The sequence below is a fragment of the Diabrotica virgifera genome, chromosome 7 (genome assembly GCF_917563875.1).
Source record: "Diabrotica virgifera virgifera chromosome 7, PGI_DIABVI_V3a".
Lineage (NCBI taxonomy): Eukaryota > Metazoa > Arthropoda > Insecta > Coleoptera > Chrysomelidae > Diabrotica > Diabrotica virgifera.
Genome location: NC_065449.1, coordinates 197,077,122 through 197,102,592, shown reverse-complemented (window position 1 = coordinate 197,102,592; position 25,471 = coordinate 197,077,122). Strand labels below are relative to the sequence as shown.

Here is a 25,471-nt window from a genome sequence, read left to right as displayed (position 1 = left end):
AGGTACTTAATTCTAATTTTTAAAGCTTACAAAGTAGGAAATCTTTAAATATTTAAAAAATAAAGGGAGATAGGTATAGGAAACCCTAATAAGAATTGAAAGCTAAGTAAATTTTCTACTCGATAGACTAGTAAGATACAGGGTGTTCCATTTAAAATAAGTAAGTTATTACAGCTTGAATTTGTTAATAGAACAATCTAATATTTTGACCACCCTGTAAAAAGATAGGTATAGTAAACCCTAGTACAAATTGAAAGCTAAGTAAATTTTCTACGCGATAGACTAGTAAGATACAGGGTGTTCCATTTAAAATAAGTAAGTTATTACAGCTTGAATTTGTTAATAGAACAATCTCATATTTTGACCACCCTGTAAGAAATTTTGTTGCAATAAGCATCTGTTTAAGTATGCTAAATAGTTTATTATTAAGATCCAAGAAAGAATTTGTTACTGCTTCTTAGATTCGTAGATATTTATTTTTTTCTAAAACCTTATATTTTTATAAAAATCGGAATAAATCAAAACACCCTGTATTTAGGTATAGGTAACCCTTATGAAAGTATAGCTTATTTTTTAAGGTCAATTCATTAATGTCATCAGATGTAGGGCATTCCATAAGAAAAAATATAACTTTGATATACCACTCTTTTTTGGAACACCCTGTATAATTCACATTATTTTTAGGTTGTAGTATTAAAGGCCCTGTATATTTCTGTGAAGAAATTTTTTTAAAATATCAAGTGGTTTTCTGTACAGAGACCGAGGCGAATAAGATGAACCACCCTGTATAGAGCTTTATTCAAATTTAAAAATGATCTAACATACTATCAAAGAAAATTAATGACACCTCACTACAGTAAGACACCACATTTTTATGGAGTGCCGAAAATTCATAAAGCGAACATACCACTTAGACCCATTTGTAGTACCATCAATTCTCCTTGTAGTGAACTATCAAAATGCTTATTAAACATTCTAAAACCATTTGCTAATAATGATGACACTTTTATAAAAAACACAAAACATTTTTTAAACAAATTATCAACTATTGAATTTAATCCAAATAATATTTTAGTAAGTTTTGACATAAACAGTTTATTTACAAATGTACCATTAGATAAAACTTTAAACATAATCAAAACGAAATTAGAGAATGATAATACATTGGCAACTAGGACAAGACTAAATGTATCAGCTATAATGGAGTTATTGACATTATGTACCCATAATACCTATTTTCAACTAAACAATGAATTCTATAAACAAAATTTTGGTCTAGCAATGGGCTCTTCTTTATCTCCATTATTGGCTAATATATTTATGGAGGATTTCGAAACTAATATTATTTCTAAACAAAATTTAAAACCCACAGTATGGTGGAGATATGTAGATGATGTGTTTTCAATATGGCCTCATGGATCAGAATTGTTGGATACATTCCTGAATATTATAAACGATCAAGAAGAGACAATAAAATTTACAATGGAAAAGGAATACAATAACAGCCTACCTTTCCTCGATGTTTTGATCTCAAAGAAGGATATTGGATATGAGACTCAAGTGTATAGAAAACCAACACACACCAACAGATATCTCAATTACAAGTCAAATCACAACATCAACGTTAAAAAGGGAATCATTAAATCCTTATATGATAGAGCCAAAATTACTTGTTCTAACGAAAATTCCTTTTTAGCAGAAAAACAATTGTTAACATCTGTTTTATTAAAAAATGATTATCCTTTATCGTTTATAAATAAGGAATTGTCAAGATTGGATCGAATGGAACAGAACAACTTAGAACGGGATCCTACAACATTCACCAGAAATAATACGAGGAAAATATCAATACCATATATAAAAGGACTATCCGAGAAACTTAAAACAATAGGAAATAAATTCAACATTTCAACAACATTCAAAACAACAAACACATTGAGATCTATTCTATCTAAAACTAAACCTAACAATGATCAAGAAAGAACAAAAAATTGCATTTATAAAATACCTTGTGAATGCGAACAATTTTATTTAGGTGAGACATCAAGACCATTAGACGTTAGAATAAGTGAACATCAATCTTATATTAAAAATAGAGAATTTGAGAGATCTCAAATATGTCAACACGCATGGGATAATGAACATAGAGTTCAGTGGAGAGATTCAAGTATAGTCCTGAAAGAATCAGATAGTAAAAAGAGAAAAATCAAAGAAGCGGCTCTAATTATGCTAAATGAAACCAATTATGTCGCAAATTCCTCGGTAGAATGCAGTAGGATGTGGTTACCCATACTGAAAGAGGAAGTCAATAGAAAGAAAATACCAAGATTAGTAAGTCAATAATATCGAGCTAGTACATATTTTATATTTTAGTATTACTTATATATCTAGTATTATTAATAATATTTATAATTTAAACATGTTACAAGTCAGAATTTGGTATTATTTTTTGAGAGTAAATTAATGTAAGACCAAATACTTACGATGTCGGGATAGTATCACAGGGTTTTTTCCTGGTTTTCCCTTGTGATTTACTATGAAGTCTCTAACGCGAGAATTTTACTGTCGTTGCATTTGGTTGTCTTTTTAAAGACATATCACATGCTATAATTTTTTATGACGGATATTCTTGAGTTGGGGTTAATTTCATGTAATCGAATGAACTATCTTTCAGTAAGTCGTCCCAGGAACGCAACTCATAAATATTGGCAATATCATTTTAAAGTCTTCTACTTTAAAATGTATAATATATGTCTGAATTGCCAATATAAATGAGTGAAATTAAATAAATTATTAGAAGAATTTTTTTTGCTTAGCAACAACACTTTAGTTTATTTTAGTAATATTTTGTATTTTGACAACGGCACCCGATTTGGGCGTCGAAACGTTAATAAAATTATTTTTTTCATTTTAATTGTGGCTTATTTCCCATATAAATAATTAATCATAAAAATGCCACAAGGAAATAGCTTCAGAACAACATTAAGAAACCGGTATGGGCCTATCGTGTGTCAAAATTTTAGGAAATTGGAAACCTTCTACGAGAAACTGGCACATTGTCAAAATTCAATAAAATTTTTAAGAAGATGTAGAAATAACAACATAATACCAAAGGGCTTGAGGTTACGGCCAGCATACTCAAGCAGAAGACTTCAAAATATTCTACATAGAGCCAGTTTGTCGATGATCCGGGAAAGGTTGCAATTTCACAGGTCAAATTTATTTTTTATCGAACAAGACATCGTAAGTATTGAAGATTTACTTTTCGGAATGATATCAAATTCTGATTTTGATCGAATTATTTTTAGTTTACATATAATTTATGAAAATTCATATCAGAAACAAAGAAATATACATTTAAATAAATTTAATAATCTTTTAGAACAAAATAGTTTACATACTTTTGATAACCTAAATAGAAATAATGACATATTAACGACAGTTGTCAATCTATCAAATAGACATTTAAATGCAACGGAAAATTTGGTATTGTCAAAAGGTTTAAACTATGCTGTTACTCATCCATCTATTCCAAAATTAGACATAATCAGCTCAGTGGAGAAAATATCCCAGTGCCTACCAACTCATGAAAAAGAACAATATAGGGTACTATGTAAACTTGAATTGGAAAAGTCTAATCAAATTGAACAGAACATCAGCAAAGAGGAAATGAAGGCTTTAAAAACTTTAAGAAATGATGACTCCATAACAATCCTACCAGCGGATAAAGGCAATGCAACTGTAATAATGAATAAAATACAATATGAGGACAAAATTACAGATCTAATTACAAATGGACCTTATAGCAAATTAACGAAGGATCCAACGAAGACACTGGAAAACAAAATATATAGAGCTTTATTCAAATTTAAAAATGATCTAACATACTATCAAAGAAAATTAATGACACCTCACTACAGTAAGACACCACATTTTTATGGAGTGCCGAAAATTCATAAAGCGAACATACCACTTAGACCCATTTGTAGTACCATCAATTCTCCTTGTAGTGAACTATCAAAATGCTTATTAAACATTCTAAAACCATTTGCTAATAATGATGACACTTTTATAAAAAACACAAAACATTTTTTAAACAAATTATCAACTATTGAATTTAATCCAAATAATATTTTAGTAAGTTTTGACATAAACAGTTTATTTACAAATGTACCATTAGATAAAACTTTAAACATAATCAAAACGAAATTAGAGAATGATAATACATTGGCAACTAGGACAAGACTAAATGTATCAGCTATAATGGAGTTATTGACATTATGTACCCATAATACCTATTTTCAACTAAACAATGAATTCTATAAACAAAATTTTGGTCTAGCAATGGGCTCTTCTTTATCTCCATTATTGGCTAATATATTTATGGAGGATTTCGAAACTAATATTATTTCTAAACAAAATTTAAAACCCACAGTATGGTGGAGATATGTAGATGATGTGTTTTCAATATGGCCTCATGGATCAGAATTGTTGGATACATTCCTGAATATTATAAACGATCAAGAAGAGACAATAAAATTTACAATGGAAAAGGAATACAATAACAGCCTACCTTTCCTCGATGTTTTGATCTCAAAGAAGGATATTGGATATGAGACTCAAGTGTATAGAAAACCAACACACACCAACAGATATCTCAATTACAAGTCAAATCACAACATCAACGTTAAAAAGGGAATCATTAAATCCTTATATGATAGAGCCAAAATTACTTGTTCTAACGAAAATTCCTTTTTAGCAGAAAAACAATTGTTAACATCTGTTTTATTAAAAAATGATTATCCTTTATCGTTTATAAATAAGGAATTGTCAAGATTGGATCGAATGGAACAGAACAACTTAGAACGGGATCCTACAACATTCACCAGAAATAATACGAGGAAAATATCAATACCATATATAAAAGGACTATCCGAGAAACTTAAAACAATAGGAAATAAATTCAACATTTCAACAACATTCAAAACAACAAACACATTGAGATCTATTCTATCTAAAACTAAACCTAACAATGATCAAGAAAGAACAAAAAATTGCATTTATAAAATACCTTGTGAATGCGAACAATTTTATTTAGGTGAGACATCAAGACCATTAGACGTTAGAATAAGTGAACATCAATCTTATATTAAAAATAGAGAATTTGAGAGATCTCAAATATGTCAACACGCATGGGATAATGAACATAGAGTTCAGTGGAGAGATTCAAGTATAGTCCTGAAAGAATCAGATAGTAAAAAGAGAAAAATCAAAGAAGCGGCTCTAATTATGCTAAATGAAACCAATTATGTCGCAAATTCCTCGGTAGAATGCAGTAGGATGTGGTTACCCATACTGAAAGAGGAAGTCAATAGAAAGAAAATACCAAGATTAGTAAGTCAATAATATCGAGCTAGTACATATTTTATATTTTAGTATTACTTATATATCTAGTATTATTAATAATATTTATAATTTAAACATGTTACAAGTCAGAATTTGGTATTATTTTTTGAGAGTAAATTAATGTAAGACCAAATACTTACGATGTCGGGATAGTATCACAGGGTTTTTTCCTGGTTTTCCCTTGTGATTTACTATGAAGTCTCTAACGCGAGAATTTTACTGTCGTTGCATTTGGTTGTCTTTTTAAAGACATATCACATGCTATAATTTTTTATGACGGATATTCTTGAGTTGGGGTTAATTTCATGTAATCGAATGAACTATCTTTCAGTAAGTCGTCCCAGGAACGCAACTCATAAATATTGGCAATATCATTTTAAAGTCTTCTACTTTAAAATGTATAATATATGTCTGAATTGCCAATATAAATGAGTGAAATTAAATAAATTATTAGAAGAATTTTTTTTGCTTAGCAACAACACTTTAGTTTATTTTAGTAATATTTTGTATTTTGACAACGGCACCCGATTTGGGCGTCGAAACGTTAATAAAATTATTTTTTTCATTTTAATTGTGGCTTATTTCCCATATAAATAATTAATCATAAAAATGCCACAAGGAAATAGCTTCAGAACAACATGAAGTTTAAAAGGTAGAAAAATAAAAAATATTAAAAATAGTCAAGCAACCACCTTTGGTCCACTTGGCTTGGATTCACCCTATATGAAAAAAAATTTGAATGAATTTAGCAGCAATAGTCGTAACGTAATATTGTGGGAACCATAGTTTTACTTAGAGTTTTATTTTTCAACTTGACAGTATTTAACTAGTTATTTAAATTTAACGCCTAAGGGCGTTATTTTTCAAAATAACGCCCTATGGCATTATATTATTTAACTGCGAAATCATGTCATTATTTGTCAAATAATATACCAGTGGGACATGAAGTATGTAATTCAGACTACAAATATGTATTTTCAATATACAGTGTGTCCGTAAAATATGAAATAAGTTTCAGCCGATCCCGGCTCTAATATTTCTAGCCGAGTCGATACGAGCCACGAGCTCAACCTGCAGCTCGAAGTTCAAGCCGAGCTTCTATCTCGAGCTCGGCTCGAAATTTCGAGCCGAGCTCAAGCTTGTCAAATTGTCAAAAGCTCAGCTTGAGTCCATCCCTAGTTGTGATTAGAAATTTTTGTATTCCGGGTTTTTACCATGTCTTGTTTAAATGATTCGTGTGGGTATTCATCATCCTCTTTAAGAGAAGGTGCAAGTACAAGAGAAGTATAAGTTCATAAAGGATTGAACAATAGAATCATTAAACTGATTCAAAAATGCACAGTTAGCTCTTTTCTTTATTCCAAATAATTGGAAAGTATATTATAAATTTTAATGTTGTGAGTAATTCAACAAACCAAAGAATACATGAATAATGAATAGAAAACTTAGCTTGTATATAATTATATTTGATCACAACTTTACGAAGAAGAGAGTGAATGCTAAACTTCACGTCACAACGCAAAAAGTAAACTATAAGTACACTCATTAACTATTATTAAGTAATTAGAAACAGTTGCGTGTTAAGTGCATAATATGGTTTTTCAAATTCATCCTGTTAAATATACATCGTGTATCTAAATTGTTTTTGTAATAATAAAACTGCTATTTTAAATCAGTTTTCTCTTCTTTTTTAAGATATTGTCGTGTAAGAAAAATATTATTCATATGTCCATTGCATTATGCAAATCTTTCGATCATTTCGAAAAATGCGAATTTTGCTAACTTGACTTTTTGTTTCGGGCTTAGTTTTAAGTGTTTTAAAGTAATAGGTCTTCTTTTTTAAAATTAATTTACAAGTACCACTCAAATATACACTATCAATCAGCCCTGATTTGTCAATTGTTGAATATAGGCCTCCTCTAGATATTTCCATAATCAAATACACATAAAACATTAACCATTTCGCTGCTAATGACTCTAAAGACGTCGGCGTGTCGACGGATGGCGTCGAAAGACGTCATCCGCCTGTAACTTAAAAAACGAATGACGTCGTTCGACGTTATCCGCAGCGAAAGTGTTAGAACTATAAAACTATACATTGCATAAAAAAATAGTATAATACAAAATATTGGATTTTGGCAAGAGCTATGAGTCATAGCTCTTATCAAAATCCATCACCTGTAACATCATCATTCTGACTACAACTCTGTGTGGGGTCTAGCCTCCTCAAGAATTTCTTCCCAGTCATCTCTATCCATCTCTTTCTCGGCCAAGCACGTATTCCCATATTTCTCATGTCTTCATCGATATTATCAAGGAACCTTATTCTGGATCTTCCTCTTCTGACCAATAGGTCTATCAAGGAGCATTTTTCTACCTGGGTCAGTTAAAGTAACAATAAAAATATATTACATAAAAAGAATGTGTGTGTACTTTGTACGCACGTAAGAAGTTATACTTCTATTATACGATTTCAACGAAATTAATATACTTTAAACAGTTTATTTATATTTTATTTAAATATTAAATTCATAAAATGTATAAAAAAAAGAAAAATTTGCATCGGGTATCGAACCCGCTTATGTTAGGGTGATTTGGTTGGAAATCGTAGTCTAGAGAAATAAGATTTTTCTCGTGACACATCCCCCTCCAGGCTGAAACCAAATTTTTTGAGTAACATGGACATATATATTAATAACCTATATGTTTCCTGCAGCCGATTTTGATGATATACATAGTTATAAACAAATGAAGATCAAAAAACGGTAAATTTTCGCTTTTTTCGTCTATTACCAAAAAGTTAAGCATTTTAAACAAATTTGAGAGTAAGAAACTCATAAATCGTATAAAAAACTTCAATATGGCGTTCGCTGAATATGTCTATCCTTATTGGTTGCTTAGAAAATTGCAAAATAAATCATAAATTTTGAGTTTTTATAAATATTCATAACTTATGTAAAAATTAACTTAGAACCTTCTTATTACACGGAATGCTGAGACTTCTGGTGCTTAAATCATACCCTAAATTTCAAATCAATTGGTAAAATAGTTTAAAAGTTATTTATTTTGTTTATCCCAAATTCATTTTTTTTGCAACACTATAAGTCACAATATTATGAGGTTACAGTAATACTTCGGACAGTTTATGAAAGAAGAACATTTATACTATTAACTTAATTAAAAAAATGTCAAAAAGTAATTTTAAACAGTGTAAAATTATTTTGCAAAAACATGTCGATTTTTGCTTACTTATAAACAATTAGAATAACTTTTTAACCGTTACCCGTAGAAAAATTATTTTTGTCATATTTAGAAAGACTGAATTTTTATACACATTTAGAAAAAAAAAAACAATTGTCCTAGGACAATTAGGGACGAAGTTAGCCCCCCCCCTTTTTAATTCACATGTTCTTAATGTTGTTCTGAAGCTATTTCCTTGTGACATTTTTATAATTACGTATTTTTTATGGGAAATAAGCCACAATTTTACTAAAAAATGAATTTATTAACGTTTCGAAGCCCAAATCGGGTTTCGTTGTCAAAATACAAAATACCTACTATTAAAATAAAAAAAAAAAATGTTGTTGATAAGTAAAAAAATTCTTCTAATAATTTATTTAATCTGACTGATTTATATTGGCAATTCAGACGTATATTATACATTTTAAAGTAGAAGACTTTAAAATGATATCGCCAATATTTATGAGTTGCGTTCCTGGGACGACTTTACTAAAAGATAGTTCATTCGATTACATGAAATCAATCCCAACTCAAGAATATCCGTCGCAAAAAAATCATAGCATGTGATCTGCCTTTAAAAAGACAACCAAATGCAACGATGACAGTAAAATTCTCGCGTTAGAGATTCCATAGTAAATCACGAGGGAAAACCAGGAAAAAACCTCGTGATACTATCCCGACATCGTAAGTATTTGGTCTTACATTTAATCTACCTTCAAAAAACTAATACCAAATTCTGACTTTAATATGTTTAAATTATAAATAATATTAATATTACATAGATATACAATAAGTAATACTAAAATATAAAATTTGTACTAACTCGATATGTTATTGACTTACTAATCGTGGTATTTTCTTTCTATTGACTTCCTCTTTCAGTATGGGTAACCACATCCTACTGCATTCTACCGAGGAATTTGCGACACAATTGATTTCATTTAGCATAATTAGAGCCGCTTCTTTGATTTTTCTCTTTTTACTATCTGATTCTTTCAGGACTATACTTATATAATTGAAACCCGATTTGGGCTTCGAAACGTTAATAAATTCATTTTTTAGTAAAATTGTGGCTTATTTCCCATAAAAAATACGTAATCACATGTTCTTGCAAAATAATTTTGCAATATTTAGGATTATTTTTTGTCATTTTCTTTTTAATTAAATTAATAGTGTAAATCTTCTTCTTTCATAAACTATCCAAAGTATTACTGTAACTTTATCATTTTCTGACTTAGTGTTACAAAAAAAATGAATTTGGAATAAACAAATTAAATAATTTTAAACTATTTGATAAATTGCTTTGAAATTTAGGCTATGATTTAAGCACCAGAAGTCTTAGCATAACAATTTAGCAAGGTTTAACACGTTCGATGAGTATGTTCATAGGCGACATTCGGTTTCCATCTCCGGTCCTGGGAGAAGTACTTAAAAATATACAGAGAGAGTCTGTAAAGTGGAATAAATTCAATATCTCAAATACTAATTGTTTTTTTGGAAAATGCTCAGACCCGTCGATTAGTATTTCAAATTGTCCTTTTTGACATTCAATAAAAATGTATACAGGGTGTCCCAATTTAGAGATATGACGTCATCGTCGATTTTCTTAAATGGCAACACTGTCATTTTGATAGCTAATTTGATAGGGTTTGTAAAGTTATACATAACTGCAAAATATCAAATTTTTATTCTCTACCATTTACAAGATAATAGAAAATAACAAAGTTATATCTGTAATTTGGAATAAATTCAATAATTAAAATACTAATTGTTTTTTTGAAAAATGCTCAGACCCGTCGATTAGTATTTCAAATTGTCATTTTTGGCATACAATAATAATGTATACAAGGTGTTCCAATTTAGAGGTATGACGTCATCTTTGATTTTCTTAAATGGTAACACTGTCATTTTGACAGCTATTTTGATAGGGTGTGTAAAGTTATACACAACTGCAAAATTTCAAATTTGTATTCTCTACCATTTAGATGATAATAAAAAATAACAAAGTTATGAAAAAGAAGTAATCAACTAATAATTGAATTTAATTATTTCAATAAATTAAGCAAAAACTCATAATGTTGCCCTCAATTATTGTCAAATTGTCAATGGCCAACGTTATGAGCATTTGCTTAATTGAAATAAATAAATTCAATTATTATTTGATTCATTCTTGTTCTTCATAACTTTGTTATTTTTTATTATCTTGTAAATGGTAGGGAATAAAATTTTGAAATTTTTCAGATGTGTATAACTTTACACACGCTATCAAAATAGCTATCAAAATGATAATGTTGCCATTTAAGAAAATCAACGATGACGTCATATCTCTAAATTGGGACACCCTGTATACATTATTATTATATGTCAAAAATGACAATTTGATATACTAATCGACGGGTCTGAGCATTTTTCAAGAAAACAGTTAGTATTTTAATTATTGAATATATTCCAAATTACAGATATAACTTTGTTATTTTCTATTATCTTGTAAATGGTAGAGAATAAAAATTTGATATTTTGCAGTTATGTATAACTTTACAAACCCTATCAAATTAGCTATCAAAATGACAGTGTTGCCATTTAAGAAAATCGACGATGACGTCATATCTCTAAATTGGGACACCCTGTATACATTTTTATTGAATGTCAAAAAGGACAATTTGAAATACTAATCGACGGGTCTGAGCATTTTCCAAAAAAACAATTAGTATTTGAGATATTGAATTTATTCCACTTTACAGACTCTCTCTGTATGCAGCGAACGTGTTAATGTATTTCTAATTACGCATGTATGTATGAGTAGGTAGTTTAATAAATTTATTTTGAACTCCTTCGAGATTGGAAATGCAGATTTCATATGTATTTGATGATTGACCACCGAGTAATAATCAAGAATAAATCTAACTAGATAAATGTAAATCAGCGTCAATGAAATCAATGTTATACAAATATCGAGAAGTTCTTATAATGAAACTTAATATTTTAAATGCGTCGTTGTTAATATATTCAAAATGGGTACAGAAATTTAATTTAGGATGTAATTGAACGCCTAAATATCTTATTCAACCTGCTTCATTTCTATGGTGCTCTTTGCTCTGTTCAACCTGCTGCTATTCATTTCAATATGAACACAATCAGAATGTTGTGTTTAGTCTATGGTCTAAAGCCTGGGTTTCCTCGAAAGCGGCACCGACAAACAGCGACCGTAGCACTGCGATGAATTACGTCAGATTACGGTGATAAATTCAAGGTTTCTTCACTGGGGCAATGGAATGTGCAAACTCAGCAAGCGGTGGCTTCCAACGCATCCTTGGAAACCAACGCTATTATTTTGCATGGTACAGTTTTTTATGACGTCATTTATCGCAGTGTTACGATCGCAGGTTGTCGGCACCGCTTTCGAGGAAACCAGCGCTTTACCCAGCACTGTGTAGAGTGTAGACCGTGTGTTTTGTAGTTATATTCGGATATTGTAGGCCGTGATCTGGAATTTATCTTTCGTCCTGCGACAGACATCGACATTATCGAAGGCGATGTGCGAGTGGACGTAGCCTGTCACTAAATGACCATCAATTATCAAAAACAATTAAGTTTTCCGAACTTAACTATATTTTTCTTGTACAAAACTGGTCGTTTTAACCAATCACATCCAAGTATACATGGCAATATAATTCAGGTTTATACTTTAAAGTTTAAGTCTTATTAATTTATATAAGTGTGTATGCGACGTATTATTTTTAAAAAAATATTTCGAGCCGTTAAGGTACTAAACTTACGTGCATAGAAATCGGCCCACTTAAAAATTTGGTCATTTTTGATGTCTCATATTTCCCAAACCTGTTGGCCGATTTACGTGATTTTTTGAACATGTTATAGCCTGATTCTTTAGCAATACCACTGTAATAATAGTGTTGCTAAACATGTAAATTTTCATTATATACCGGGCATTACCGGGTGTACCAGTCAAACTGTGCTTTTTTCTTAAAGTTCGCATCACCCTGTGGAAGATTCTAGCATTTATAAAATACTGAAATTAAAACCCAACTAAAGCCTCAAGTTTTCTTAATATTTTGTTTTTTGATTCATTCGTTTATGTTGGATAATAAAAAAGTTAGGTACTTTAACAACTAGACATGTTCTTCATCAATACACGGTGTTTCTAAATAAGTGCGACAAACTTTAATTCTGCATAAACAAATAATGACACTTGGCTTTATAAAAGTATGTCCGCAAATTTTTCGTTACCGAGATACGGGATGTTGAATTTTTTCTTACAAACTGACGATTTATTTATTGCTTTAAAACCAGTTCCGACATGCAAATGCAATTTGTCAGGTTTTAAGAGATAGTTATTGCGGATTTTTTGACATAAAATTAAGAATTTTATATTCACCATTAGCGTGCATACGGGTAATATGATCGGTCATATTACACGTATGCGCGCTGGTGGTGAATATTAAATTCTTAATTGTATGTCAAAAAATGTGCAATAAAAATAAGAACGTATTTTTCATGAGCTACAACTTTGCTTTTACTCGATTGATAGACCATTTATTTTACTTTACTGATACACCATTTTTGTCAGTTTTTTATAAGCTACACTTTTGCTAACGATATTTTTTTTCGATCAAATATTTACTTTTTGAGTTATGTACTTGCAAAAAACCGTCTGAAAACGTAGTTTTTTTGTCGAAAAATAAACATTTTCAATCGCAAATAACTCAAATAGTATTGACTTACGTAAAAAACTGTATAGAACAAAAATTGCTTAAAATTAGGCAATTTATCCATTTCCGGTCTTATCTTGAACGTATGTTTTTTCACCCTTAATATGATTTCGAAACGCCAGCCTTCTCCACTGTGCCAATTCTATAACTTTTTCTGATCTTTCGGTGCTGCTTATTTTGCTTACATGCCGTTACTGTACTGATGGGTTTGGATCCGAACTAATTAGAAAAAAAAACAAAATAAAAATCTGGTAATTGAATGAGACTGACTCAAAAGATAATAGTATAAAAATATAAATTTGTCAACAAATTCTTGCTGAAAATATCGAGATATTGTTTTTTTAATTATCTAAGCCATATTTTTATTTTGCAGATATTTTCTCGAGATACGATGCCCACCGCCATGTTAGAAACGTACAACGTGTGCGATAAACCACCACCTTTAGACAAATTAAATTGTTACCGAGACGATGGCAAAGACGGCCTCAAATTCTACACGGATCCTAATTACTTCTTCGAATTGTGGAGACAAGAGATGTTGAATGATACCGAAAGGGTGATGCACGACAGGGGGAAGACCCGGCACAGACCCCGCACCCAGGATGGCGGACAAGGGAATAGGCATAAGAGGAGAGTCAGGCAGCCGCATAATACTCGAGAGAGGCAGAAGCAGATAGCTAGAGATCACGGAGAGTATATTATGCCGCAAAATACCATTTACAGGTAGGTCGTTTATGGTTTTAGTAGATTTGCATTTTAATACGATTAACTGAATCGTTTAAAATTATGCACAGAATGAGGTTAAATCATATTGGGATCAAGGAAACTATCCCTTACGAATTTTGATAGCTATTTATCGTGTTTTCATTACATACTAAGCTGTTCATTAAGTTTTGCGGTTCAATAAGAAAAACACAATTTTGTGGTTTGAAATTAACTTTATTATTCAGTATAGTCTCCCTGAACATCATTGCACTTGGTCCAACGAGATTCCAATTTATAAATTCTATCCCTGGGTGAGAATTTGGAATGGCTGCAATATACGCTTCCACAGCTGTTGTGACCTCATCATTTGATAAAAACGCTTTCTACGCATGATTTTTTAGGTATTGAAGAAGGTGGAAGTAGCTAAGGGCCAAATCTGATGAATACGGTGGAACCTACAATAATCAGAACTTACATAGAGTTTAGACAAATTTAAAATCCTCATACGACACGGTACATTGTCCTTATAAATAAGGATTTTTTTCTTCTGCAAACCAGGTCTTTTTTCACGAATATTCTCCTTCGGTTTGCCGAAAAGGCAAAAGTTATAGGCCTGGATCCCGCCTACCAAAAAAGTTTATTAATAAGTAGAGTATGGGCCGGTTGAGCCTGGGAAAATTTTGCCAACCGTGGGAAAGAGCGGCATCCTTTGATGTTTGCCGCCCACCGACCAATGGGAACACAACCACGCTCACCGACCAATGAGAACTCAGCCCCACCTACCGACCAATGAGAACTCAGCCCCGCCCACCGACCAATGAGAACGAAGCCCCGCTCACCAAAAGCCCCGCCCAACGACCAATGGGAACACAGCCAGGCCCACGTATGTCAAAGCTCCGCCCGCCAAGATGGCCGACTCTTCATTTTCTGTCTCTTCTTATAATATACAGGATGTAGTCAGAAAGTCAAACAAATCGCCTTCGCATGCCCACCTACGTCACAAAGCCCCGTCCCCAAGATGGCCGCCTCTTTATTTCGTCTATTGCAAATTAAAATATACAGGGTGTAGTCAGAAAGTCAAACAAATCGCCTAATCATGCCCCCTACCGGCTGCAACCTTTAACTATGTCCAAGTGATCCAGCACCTATCTGCCATCGTAAACAGACACTCCTTCAGCATATCGCTTCGTCTCTCTCTCTCTCTCTCTCTCTCTCTCTCTCTCTCTCTCTCTCTCTCTCTCTCTCTCTCTCACACACGAAACAATTCATGAATGATACAGGCGAGGTGTCGCTGAAAACGATATATCGTACAGCAGCGTGTAAGGTATTACTAGAAATAGAATATGACAAATCAAATAACATATACCATTCTTACAGTATGGCCAAACCAACACACATCCTCGATATTATCTTCTCTGATTGAGTACATGGATCTCCCTGCAATTATAGATTGCTCTTTGCAAAGAACATTTTAAAATACTGGATGGTGTAGTGTACAATGACAATACACAAAGAGAAACTTTTGTTATATTTCATTAGTCAATCATAGGATCCTGGGCACTCCATATAAAAGCATGAAAAACTTAGTCCACCTTGGACAGTGGAGTCCTGTGGTGGACATTTAAGTCAACCTTGGAGAAAATTCAATACAAATTAAATGAGTCAATTTTCTGTTAGATATTATAGAGTTTAGCTTGGACTGAGCTATTCTAAATAAAGTTTTAAGGATTCTCGCATTCAAAAAGTGTCAGAGCATGAACTACACGTAAAATCAACGTGCAAGTGTGAAAGAGGAGAGGAAGGTATTAGAAAAAAAGTTGCAAGCAAATGAAAGAAGAAAATTTTACAAAACTGAACGTGGGATGGCGATACGAAAATCATACAAAGAAAAAAGGCTTCAGAAACGTAAAATAATTAGTGACCTAATGAATATAGGTTTAAATAAAAAGGCAGAACTGCAAAGAGAAACAATTTTAAAATTATTAGAACTATTATAGTTTTTCAAATAAATAATACGAACATCTTGATGTTTTATTTTGTAACATAAAAACACTTTTTGCATGCGAGAATCCTTAAAACTTTATTTAGAATAGCTCAGTCCAAGCTAGACTCTATAATGTCTAACACAAAATTGACTCATTTAATTTGTATTGAATTTTTGTCCAAGGTTAACTTAAATGTCCACCACAGGACTCCACTGTCCAAGGTGGACTAAGTTTTTCATGCTTTTATATGGAGTGTCCAGGATCCTATAGTGACGTTTTGGCACTGTTGTCATGTTTGTTTTTTATGTTATCATATTCGCTACCCCCTCTTTCATTTAACGTTCTAATCATTAGAATCAGACTAATAACAACGAAGATGTGATAATGCGATTTTGGCTTGCCTTGTTGCAACATATTTGCGTTTGTTTTTTGTGTTAACCTATTCGTTACCCCCTCCCCGTTCCAACGAGCCCTCTTATGCCACGATCGGACGAGCAGTTGCGCCTCCACCACAAAACGCTCAAAAAATGACCAGAATGGACCTTGGCGATTTTATTCGTTTTCCCATAAGAAATAACATGGGGCGCCTCCACCAAATAGCCAGAACTGTTGCTGCCCTTTTACTTTAATAGCAAACTGAAAATTTGGTTATAGCTTAACGGTGTCTAGTTGCACAAACTTGGATGTATGGGAACACTGGAACGGGGGAAGTTTTAATTGTGGAACGTGTCATCCTGACAAGTTTATGATTGTGAAAACTAGCAGGTTGTTTTTAATATGCAATAGCAAAGTTTATATAACATATGAAAAAATGTTTGTCGGACAAATATGTTAGGCATTTTAAAGTCCGACAAATAGAACCTGTCAAATGACAGGAATTATGTTGGTGGTTAATAGCAGTCTGATTTTTGTGTGAGAGTTTAATGAAAGGGTAACAAATCAATTGGAAGTTCTGTCCGAAAAAATACATAGGACGTTTTCCTAGTCTGACACTCGAAACCTGTAACCTGTTCCACAATTAATTAATACTTCCCCTGTTCCAGTGTTCCTGTACATCAAAGTTTGTCCGACTAGACATCGTTAGGGTAAGAACAGAACAAGTGGGTCGAGGTGGAGGTGTAGGTCGCGGTGGATGCTACTAGTTACGTCGCGGTCGATGTCAACAGCACATAGCAAGGAGGTCACCTGCTCTGTCAGTCCAGCTACAACCACTATCAAATGAAGTAGTTTAATGAAATTTGAATGACAAAAAGACTGTGCTTTTGCGATGTTGTGTCAGTCAAGTGATGATAGTGATGAAATGTCAGCTGTAAATAATCAGATCCTCCTTCATATTTCAAAAATTTACTGAATTTATTTACTTTAGAAATTCAAAAATAAACTGAATACAAAAAAAGGCATTATATAAAAAGTATCAACTCAGATAGCGCAGGTAATGACAACTTGGCTTCGAACGGACCAATCACAGGGAAGCATCCTTGTAGGCCGCGCAGTAGACATCCATGTAAAACAAACTCATTTGATTTTCAAAAGCATCGATGTAACCCTCCTAGATGGCATCGCGCTAAACCTCCACCGCGACTTACCTGCTCTGTTCTCTTCCATTCAACACAATGCGTTTGTTTTACATGGATATTGACATCGACCGTTACCTCCACCTCCACCGCGACCCACTTGTTTTGTTCTTACCCTTAAATTATTAACAAATTTTCAGCTTGCTATTAATACACTTTTTTTGGTACGCGGGATCAAGGTCTATAATCCACAAACAAATAAAATTCCACTCCCATATCAAAAAACTGATGCTAACACCTTCTTGGCCGATTTCTGAATACGAACTCGTTTCGGAGCCGAAGAACTAGGTTCACACCACTATTTAGACTCTTGTTTTGATTCAGGATCATGGTGATAGACTCAAGTCACATCCTTAGTGAAAAATCAACTCACCAAATCTACTTTATCCTTTCGAAAACGCTTTAAATGTTGCTGAAAAAGTCGCATTCGAATGTGTTTTTGTTCCGTTGTTAGCGAATGCAGCACCCATTGTACACACAGCTTTCTAAAACCCAATATTTCAGTCAAAATATTGCTTACACTGTCCAATGATATGCCTAGGACTTGTACTATATATCTTTCAGGCACCCGTCGATTTTCCAATACCACATCCTGTATTTTTTCTACGATTTGTGGTGTTGCTGTGTTTGGGTGCTTATTATGAGACTAACTTTTTCTTAAAAAATTTCGCCCCGGAACCTTTTAAAGGGGGTAATTTGTGGTTTTTGCGAAACGTAGCCCTTCCTGTACGTTTTGCAAAAAATTTCATCATCATCATCATAAGTGGCTCGACAATCCGTTGTGGATCTTGGCCTACTCACAAAGAAGTCGCCACTCCTGTCGATTAGTGGCAACTTCCCTCCATCTTCTGACCCCTAGTATCTTTAGGTCTTCTTCCACATCATCAATCCATCTTCTTCGTGGTCATCCTCTACTTCTTGTGCCCTCTGGTTTTGAAAATGTTAATCTCTTAGTGTATTCGTGATCTGACATCCTAGCAATGTGTCCAGCCCATCTAAGTCTCTGCACTTTAACGAATTTCACCAGTGGCGGCTCGTCAGAGGAGGCAAGGGAGGCTCAGCCTCCCCATAAATTTTTTACACACTATACTGTTTTGTTTATCATGAATCGCGAAAACAACAATTACTCTCACTATTATACAACGTGTAAATTCCATATTATCACTAATTATCCATACGTACGGAGCATTAGCATTAGAACGCATGATCACGTCTCAGTTTTATTACATATTATTGTAGGCAGGACCCTGGGTTATCCCGAGATGCACGAACGGAGCCGAGAAGCCCAGCATTCGCCGTTGCTAATGCTCCGTGCAGCGCAGCAGGCGTTTACGGAGACCCGGTCTCCTAACAGTGGCATCTACGGCGCCATCACACGCTGCCTGGAGATATACCAAGGGAGGCAGAATATCTTCTCAGCTCCGTTGGGTGGTTGGGTGCGTCTCGGGACAACGAATTTTAGGGTCCTGACTAAAAATAATTAAAAATCTAAAAGTGCGAATTTTGTTATGAAATTTGGTATGTGGGGTTATAATAATATTTGGAACAACTTGCTCAAATAACTTTTTCCGATATCTCTAACTCAAAGCAAAATATCGGTAATTTATCGTGTTTTTGAATTCGCAGTAGGCCGCGTTTAGAATTAAAAAAATTCAGTTGAGTATCTTAAAAAATTTGAAGCTTCATTATGTATGGACTGCAAAACTTCAAATCTGTATTTATTTTGATATGCATAGGTATCTATTTACAAATAGATGGAATTGTTAACAAATAAACGACACAAACTTTGGTATTAAACTTTTACTATTAGACTAACTATTTTTAAAATGATGATATCATGAAATTATGAATTAGGATGATATTATGAAATGTAAATAAAAAATGGTCAAAAGATGGGGCCTTAAATTACATTTTTTGGCGCATTTTTTTGTTAGTGCAAATTTGTCTAGATATTTTACAGTTAGGTATAGCCTCCCCTATTGTAAAAATCACGAGCCGCCACTGAATTTCACAATAACTGGATCGATGTGCAAAAAATTTACTTTAATAGTAAAATGAAGAGGACTATATTTCCTACTATTTATTTCGCGACAGCATATGTCTATCACCCACCGTTTAGCGGGGGTGGCGCCCAAACTTGACAAATTTGTAAAATACAGTAAGTGATCATATTATTAGAGCCACCTCAGAAAATTTTACTTTTGTTTAATAATGGTATGTAAGTTTTTTTCTTTATACGGTCCACGTTGCCTTTGAAACTTTAGAAATGGATGCTGTTTCTGTTGGAGTGATTAGTAGTGAATATTAAAGTTTTTATTTCTGCTATTTTCCTTGGTAGATGTCTTTGGATTTTCCATGATGTTCTGGTACCACTAGTGTAACGAACGCGACTAATAGTTTCTGCCTTTTCGGAACGATTTTTAAAAACAATTTTTAAAAATACAAGTGCGAGAAAGTGACCTTATTGCGATCTAATAGTTACAATGTAAAAAATGCGACTTTACTCTACAAAGAAATATATCAGACTGAATTATAATCAATGAAATGAAATACATTACACATTTGAAAAATAAGCAATAATACACAAGTTGCAGTTTGGAAATAAGGTCGACCATAGTTCAGGCGCTGACACATCGGTTTTAGGGTATTGGCCTATACGGTGTCAATGGCTAAATAATAGGCACACGAGTTACAAGCTAGGGTGGGCAGCACTGACAAACAATGACATCTGAGTCATGCACACATGCGTGTTGCCACTATTGTCAAACTATTTCTTGCACTTTCATAAAGTGTAACAAGACAGCCAAATGGTAACAAATACATTAATATATGATACAGCTCAATTATATACTCTTCCTCTAAAACATTGAATTTTACTAGGTGGCTCTAATAATATGATCACCCACTGTAGATGTTGAAAAAAATTATTTTCCCTAACTGTAATGAAAATTAAGAAGAAACCCTGCAGCAATTAATCACAGATAAGTGGCTGATTTTTTTATATAGGTTTCATTTAAGGGCAATTGCAAATTTTTTAATTACAGTTTTTAAATTTTTTTTAATTAATTAATTTTAATTACAATTTAAAAAACCCCTTTTTATACCATCTGAACCGCCTATGCTAGAGTAAAAAACTTTTAGCGATTATCCATGTACTAGTATTATTTACAAATTTGTATAATGCACCCCCATATTTGCCCCGGACCAACCCCAAAAAAAGAGGAGAATTAATAAAGAAAATAATAAAAATTGATTTTGGGCCACCACTGTGGCTTTAGGGTGCAAAGAAAATAAAATATGCATAAGTCATAATGTGTAGCAGACAGTGTGTTCTTTTATTTTCCATAAGTACAATATCCATAAAATGAATAGGTGACGAAAAAAAAAAACAAAAACTGGACCCGCCAAAGCATTTCTGAGGTTTGCGGCGCCACTGTGCCGTGACGGTTGCTTATACGAAAAAAATGCATAGGACCTTATTTGTAGAGAAAATAGTGGTCTTTAATTCTGTATAAGTTTTGTTTTAAAAAATGCATAGGTAATGAGAAAATCGGCAAAACATGCTCTCCAAGGGATAGGGGTAGTTTCTGCAGTTTATTTTCAAAGATAGATGTATATTTATGGAAAACCCTATTGAAGGAGCATATGTCCATATGGGTCAAAAATAAAAAAAAAAATTTCAACCCTTGGCTACAGGGGTTGCATTAAGAAATCTCTTTTGTTGTCCATGCATGGGCAATAAGAACGATATATGGGCACAAAATGATATATGAAGCATTTTAATAAAGGGATGGTGTGCGAAGGATTCCAAGAAAATCACTTTCTTTATTAATTCTCCTTTTTTGGGGTGGTTCGGGAAAAAATAGGGGTGCATTATAGAAATTTGTAAATAACACCAGTACGTGGATAATCGCTGAAGGTTTTTTTACTCCAGCATGGGCGGTTCAGATGGTATAAAAAGGGGTTTTTTAAAATGTAACAGCCCGTAATTAAAAAATGGGCAATTCCCCTTAAATGAAACCTATACCAAAAAATCAGTCACTTATTTGTGATTAATTTCCCTAGAGTTTCTTCTTAATTTTCATTACAGTTAGGGAAAAATATTTTTTTTAAAAACATCTTTTTTAAAAATTTGTCAACTTTGGGGCGCCACCCCCGCTAAACGGTGGATGATAGACATATGCTGTCAGAAAATAAATAGTAGGAAATATATTCTCTTCATTTTACTATTAAGTAAATTTTTTGCAAAACGTACAGGAAGGGCTACGTTTCACAAAAACCACAAATTACCCCCTTTAAAGGGATGAGAAGGGGGGTTCCGGGGCGAGATTTTTTAAGAAAAAGTTAGTCTCATAATAAGCACCCTTTGATATATCAGAAAAAAAATAAAACGGGACTTGTGTCCATTTTGCAAGGTTCAACCTCTGTTTTCTACACTAATGGGTATGATCCCAGTAACCTCTGTATCGTAAAGGTTTTATTACAGAATATATTAAAATGTAATGAATATGACGTGATATACACATTATCATAATACTCATTTAAAAACGCCCAAAATTATGTCACACTGACATTGTATGATTGTCAAATAATTCTATTTAAGTACTACAAATCACTTGTCATTATTCATTTTCAACAAATTTTAAAGTTCATCAAAATTTATAACTATATACGTTAACAGACATAACTTACGAGTCTAATGAAGTCGAATACATTCCCAAGTAACATATACATAGCAAATTATAAGTGTACAAACAATTAATTTTTCAAGATTAAGTACAGGTAGTAAACAAAGTTTTGAACCATTCACTTTTAAAAGGCTTCTAAATGTAACAGCCCTGTTTACCTAATGTTAAGAATTTAAAATAAAATGAACAATGACAAAATTATTCGAAATCAAAACTTAATACGAAATGATTACACTTGTAGGACACCTCAACAACTGCAACAACCTCAACAGCAGATGCCACCTGAAGAAATGATGGTTCCCCAACAGCAAATGCAACCGCGACCACCCAGACCCAATTCTATCGAAATTCGTCGCTCTTACCAACAAGAAGTTCCAGACGGTATCATGTCACCAGCTTATCCTCCTTACGAAGAAAATCCTTACCAACACGGCCTCTATGGGCAAGGCCCGTTGAGCTCGGAATCTTTGTATGCGGGTGGAACGCCTACGAGAGGTGTGAAAATACGACCTTCTCAACCACCACCTGCGCCCCCTAGCAATAACAGCACACCTTCCGCTAGTACACCAACGAGAGGGAGGAGTATGTCCACAGGAAGGTAAGGTTCTTCTTCTTCTTAAGGTGCCTATCCGTTCCGGATGTTGGCGATCAGCATGGATATCCTAACTTTGCTTGCTGCTATTCTGAATAGTCCGGTTGTCGATGTATTAAACCATTTTCTCAGGTTTTGAAGCCAAGATATTCTTCTTCTGCCTGGTCTCTCTTTCCAAATACCTTGCCTTGAAGAATGAGTTGCAACAAGCCATATCTTTGTTCATTCCTCATAACATGGCCAAGATATTCTAGTTTGTGCTCTTTGATTGTGTTAGTAATCTCGCATTCCTTGCCTATTCTACGTAGAACCTCAACATTAGTCACACGATCCACCCACGAAATTCTCAAAATGCGCCTGTAACACCACATCTCGAATGCCTCGAGTTTTCTCAAAGAAGCCTCGGAAAGTTTCCAGGCCTCTAGTCCGTATAATAACGTAGAAAATACATAGCATCTGATGATAGAGATTTTGGTAGCAAGAGGTAAATCGTGGCTTGTGAAAAGAACGCTGATTAGCTTCTGAAAAGAATTATGAACGCTGATCTGGCTTTTCCCATGCGTTGTTTTATTTCACTTGAGTGGTCCCACTGGCTGTTTATGTTGGTACCAAGGTATGTGTAGCTGTCGACCCTGTCAATTAGTTATTGGTTAACCAAAAGCTGTGTATTTAATATTTCGCGCTTATTGACTACCATGTACTTTATTTTTTTCGTATTGAGATCAAGTCCATATTCTCTATTTATATCTGATTCCATTGACAATACGCCTTCCTGTAGTTCTCCCAGCGCTTGCTCGAAGATACATTCAGAGTATATAATTAAACAGCACCGGGGACAGGATGCATCCTTGCCTCACTCCTCTATCTATGGAGACTGTCTCTGTCAATTGGTCATCCACTTTAATATTGGCAGTTTGGTTGTAATACAAATTATATATGATTCTCAAGTCTCTATCATCTACTCCCGCTTCTTTCAAGATGTTTATGAGTTTATCATGTTTTACTCTATCAAACGCCTTTTTGTAGTCGATCACAGTCACAGTCAACATCCCTGCATCTTTGCATAAGCACTTGGACAGCGAATAGAGCCTCTCGGGTGCCTAAGGCATCGCGGAATCCAAACTGCGTCCATGATACCTGTTCTTCGCATTTTTTATATATTCTGCCGTGTATCACTTTCAGAAACGTTTTGAGTAAGTGGCTCATTAGGCTAATTGTTCTGTAGTCTTCACATGTTTTGGCAGTTATTTTTTTGGCTAAAGTTACGAAGGTCGACTTTAACCAACTTTGGAGTATTTTTCCAGTTACGTATATTTTGTTGAATACAGTTGTTATCCATTTTATTCCTTGTTCATCCATAAGTTTTACGAATTCTACATAAAATTGGTCAGGCCCAACAGCTTTACAATCTTAGTTGTTTTAATAGCTGACGTGACTTATTCAATTGTAATCGGGGGTCCTATTTGGCATTCAGTGTCTTCAATGGTATTCTGCCTTTTATCTGCAAAAGTTACTTCTACATATTTCTTCCACGTGTCTAGTTTTTCTTCCACACTTAACAGTGGTTTGCCCTGGTTATCTGCCAAACACCCAACTCTTCTAGGTTTGTATAAGCCTGCAGCTTCTTTAACTTTTTTGTGCATATTGAATGAATCGTGTTTATGTTGCAATTGCTGGATTTCCGCACACTGTTCTCTTGGCTATCCGTGTATCCTTAGCTATTCTAATTGCTTTTTTGATCTCTTTATCTATTCTTTTGTATAATGACATGTCCTGATCTTTGGACTTTCGCCTCTCTTCCATCATATCTAAAATCTCGTTTGTCATCCACGATTTCTTCTTTATTTTTGGTGGTTTGAGGAATTTCTCACGTATGTCTTGTGAAACTGTTATGCGACTTTTCTATCTCCTGGTCCATTATATCCGATTGAATAACGGTATTCAAGTTGTTCTGTATATACCGTTTTACACTCTGTTCTGTTCTTAATCTACGATAAAAAAATCGAAAAAAATACAGTATGACTCGAACATATTTTTAGTCGTCGGAGCTGATTAGTGTGGTGTCCCTCAATTTCTCAAGTCATTTCATCATTTTTCATCTTTTGTGTATCGTGAACTTACTGTTCACGACGTAAACGAAATAGCGTCATGTTTTATGAAGAGTTAGTGGTTTCAGTATTTGTTGTGAGCTACGTTAAGGTCGTTCATTGTAACAAAAATCCTGGTTTTAACAGATAATATAGTCTTTTACTATATTTCTTAGACAGTAAAGATTAAATTTTACATTTTATATAAAAGAACATCTTATACAGGGTGTAACAAAAATACAGGTCATAAATTTAATCACATATTCTGGGACCAAAAATAGTTCGATTGAACCTAACTGACCTTAGTACAAATGTGCACATAAAAAAAGTTACAGCCCTTTGAAGTTATAAAATTAAAATTGATTTTTTCCAATATATCGAAAACTATTAGAGATTTTTTATTAAAAATGAACATGTGGCATTCTTATAGCAGTAGCGTCTTAAGAAAAAATTATAGTGAAATTTGG

At 33.4% G+C, this 25,471-nt stretch overlaps 1 protein-coding gene across 1 annotated transcript in view; it reads left to right on the top strand.

Annotated features, from left to right (window-relative positions):
- LOC114329050 (actin-binding protein WASF2) overlaps positions 1-25,471 on the top strand; it is a 160,585-nt gene that overhangs the window by 112,970 nt on the left and 22,144 nt on the right. Inside the window, exons 4-5 of the mRNA XM_028278062.2 lie at positions 13,747-14,096; positions 22,567-22,923. Of these exons, the coding sequence (XP_028133863.1) occupies positions 13,747-14,096; positions 22,567-22,923 (707 nt within the window). The remainder of the gene's footprint in view (positions 1-13,746; positions 14,097-22,566; positions 22,924-25,471) is intronic.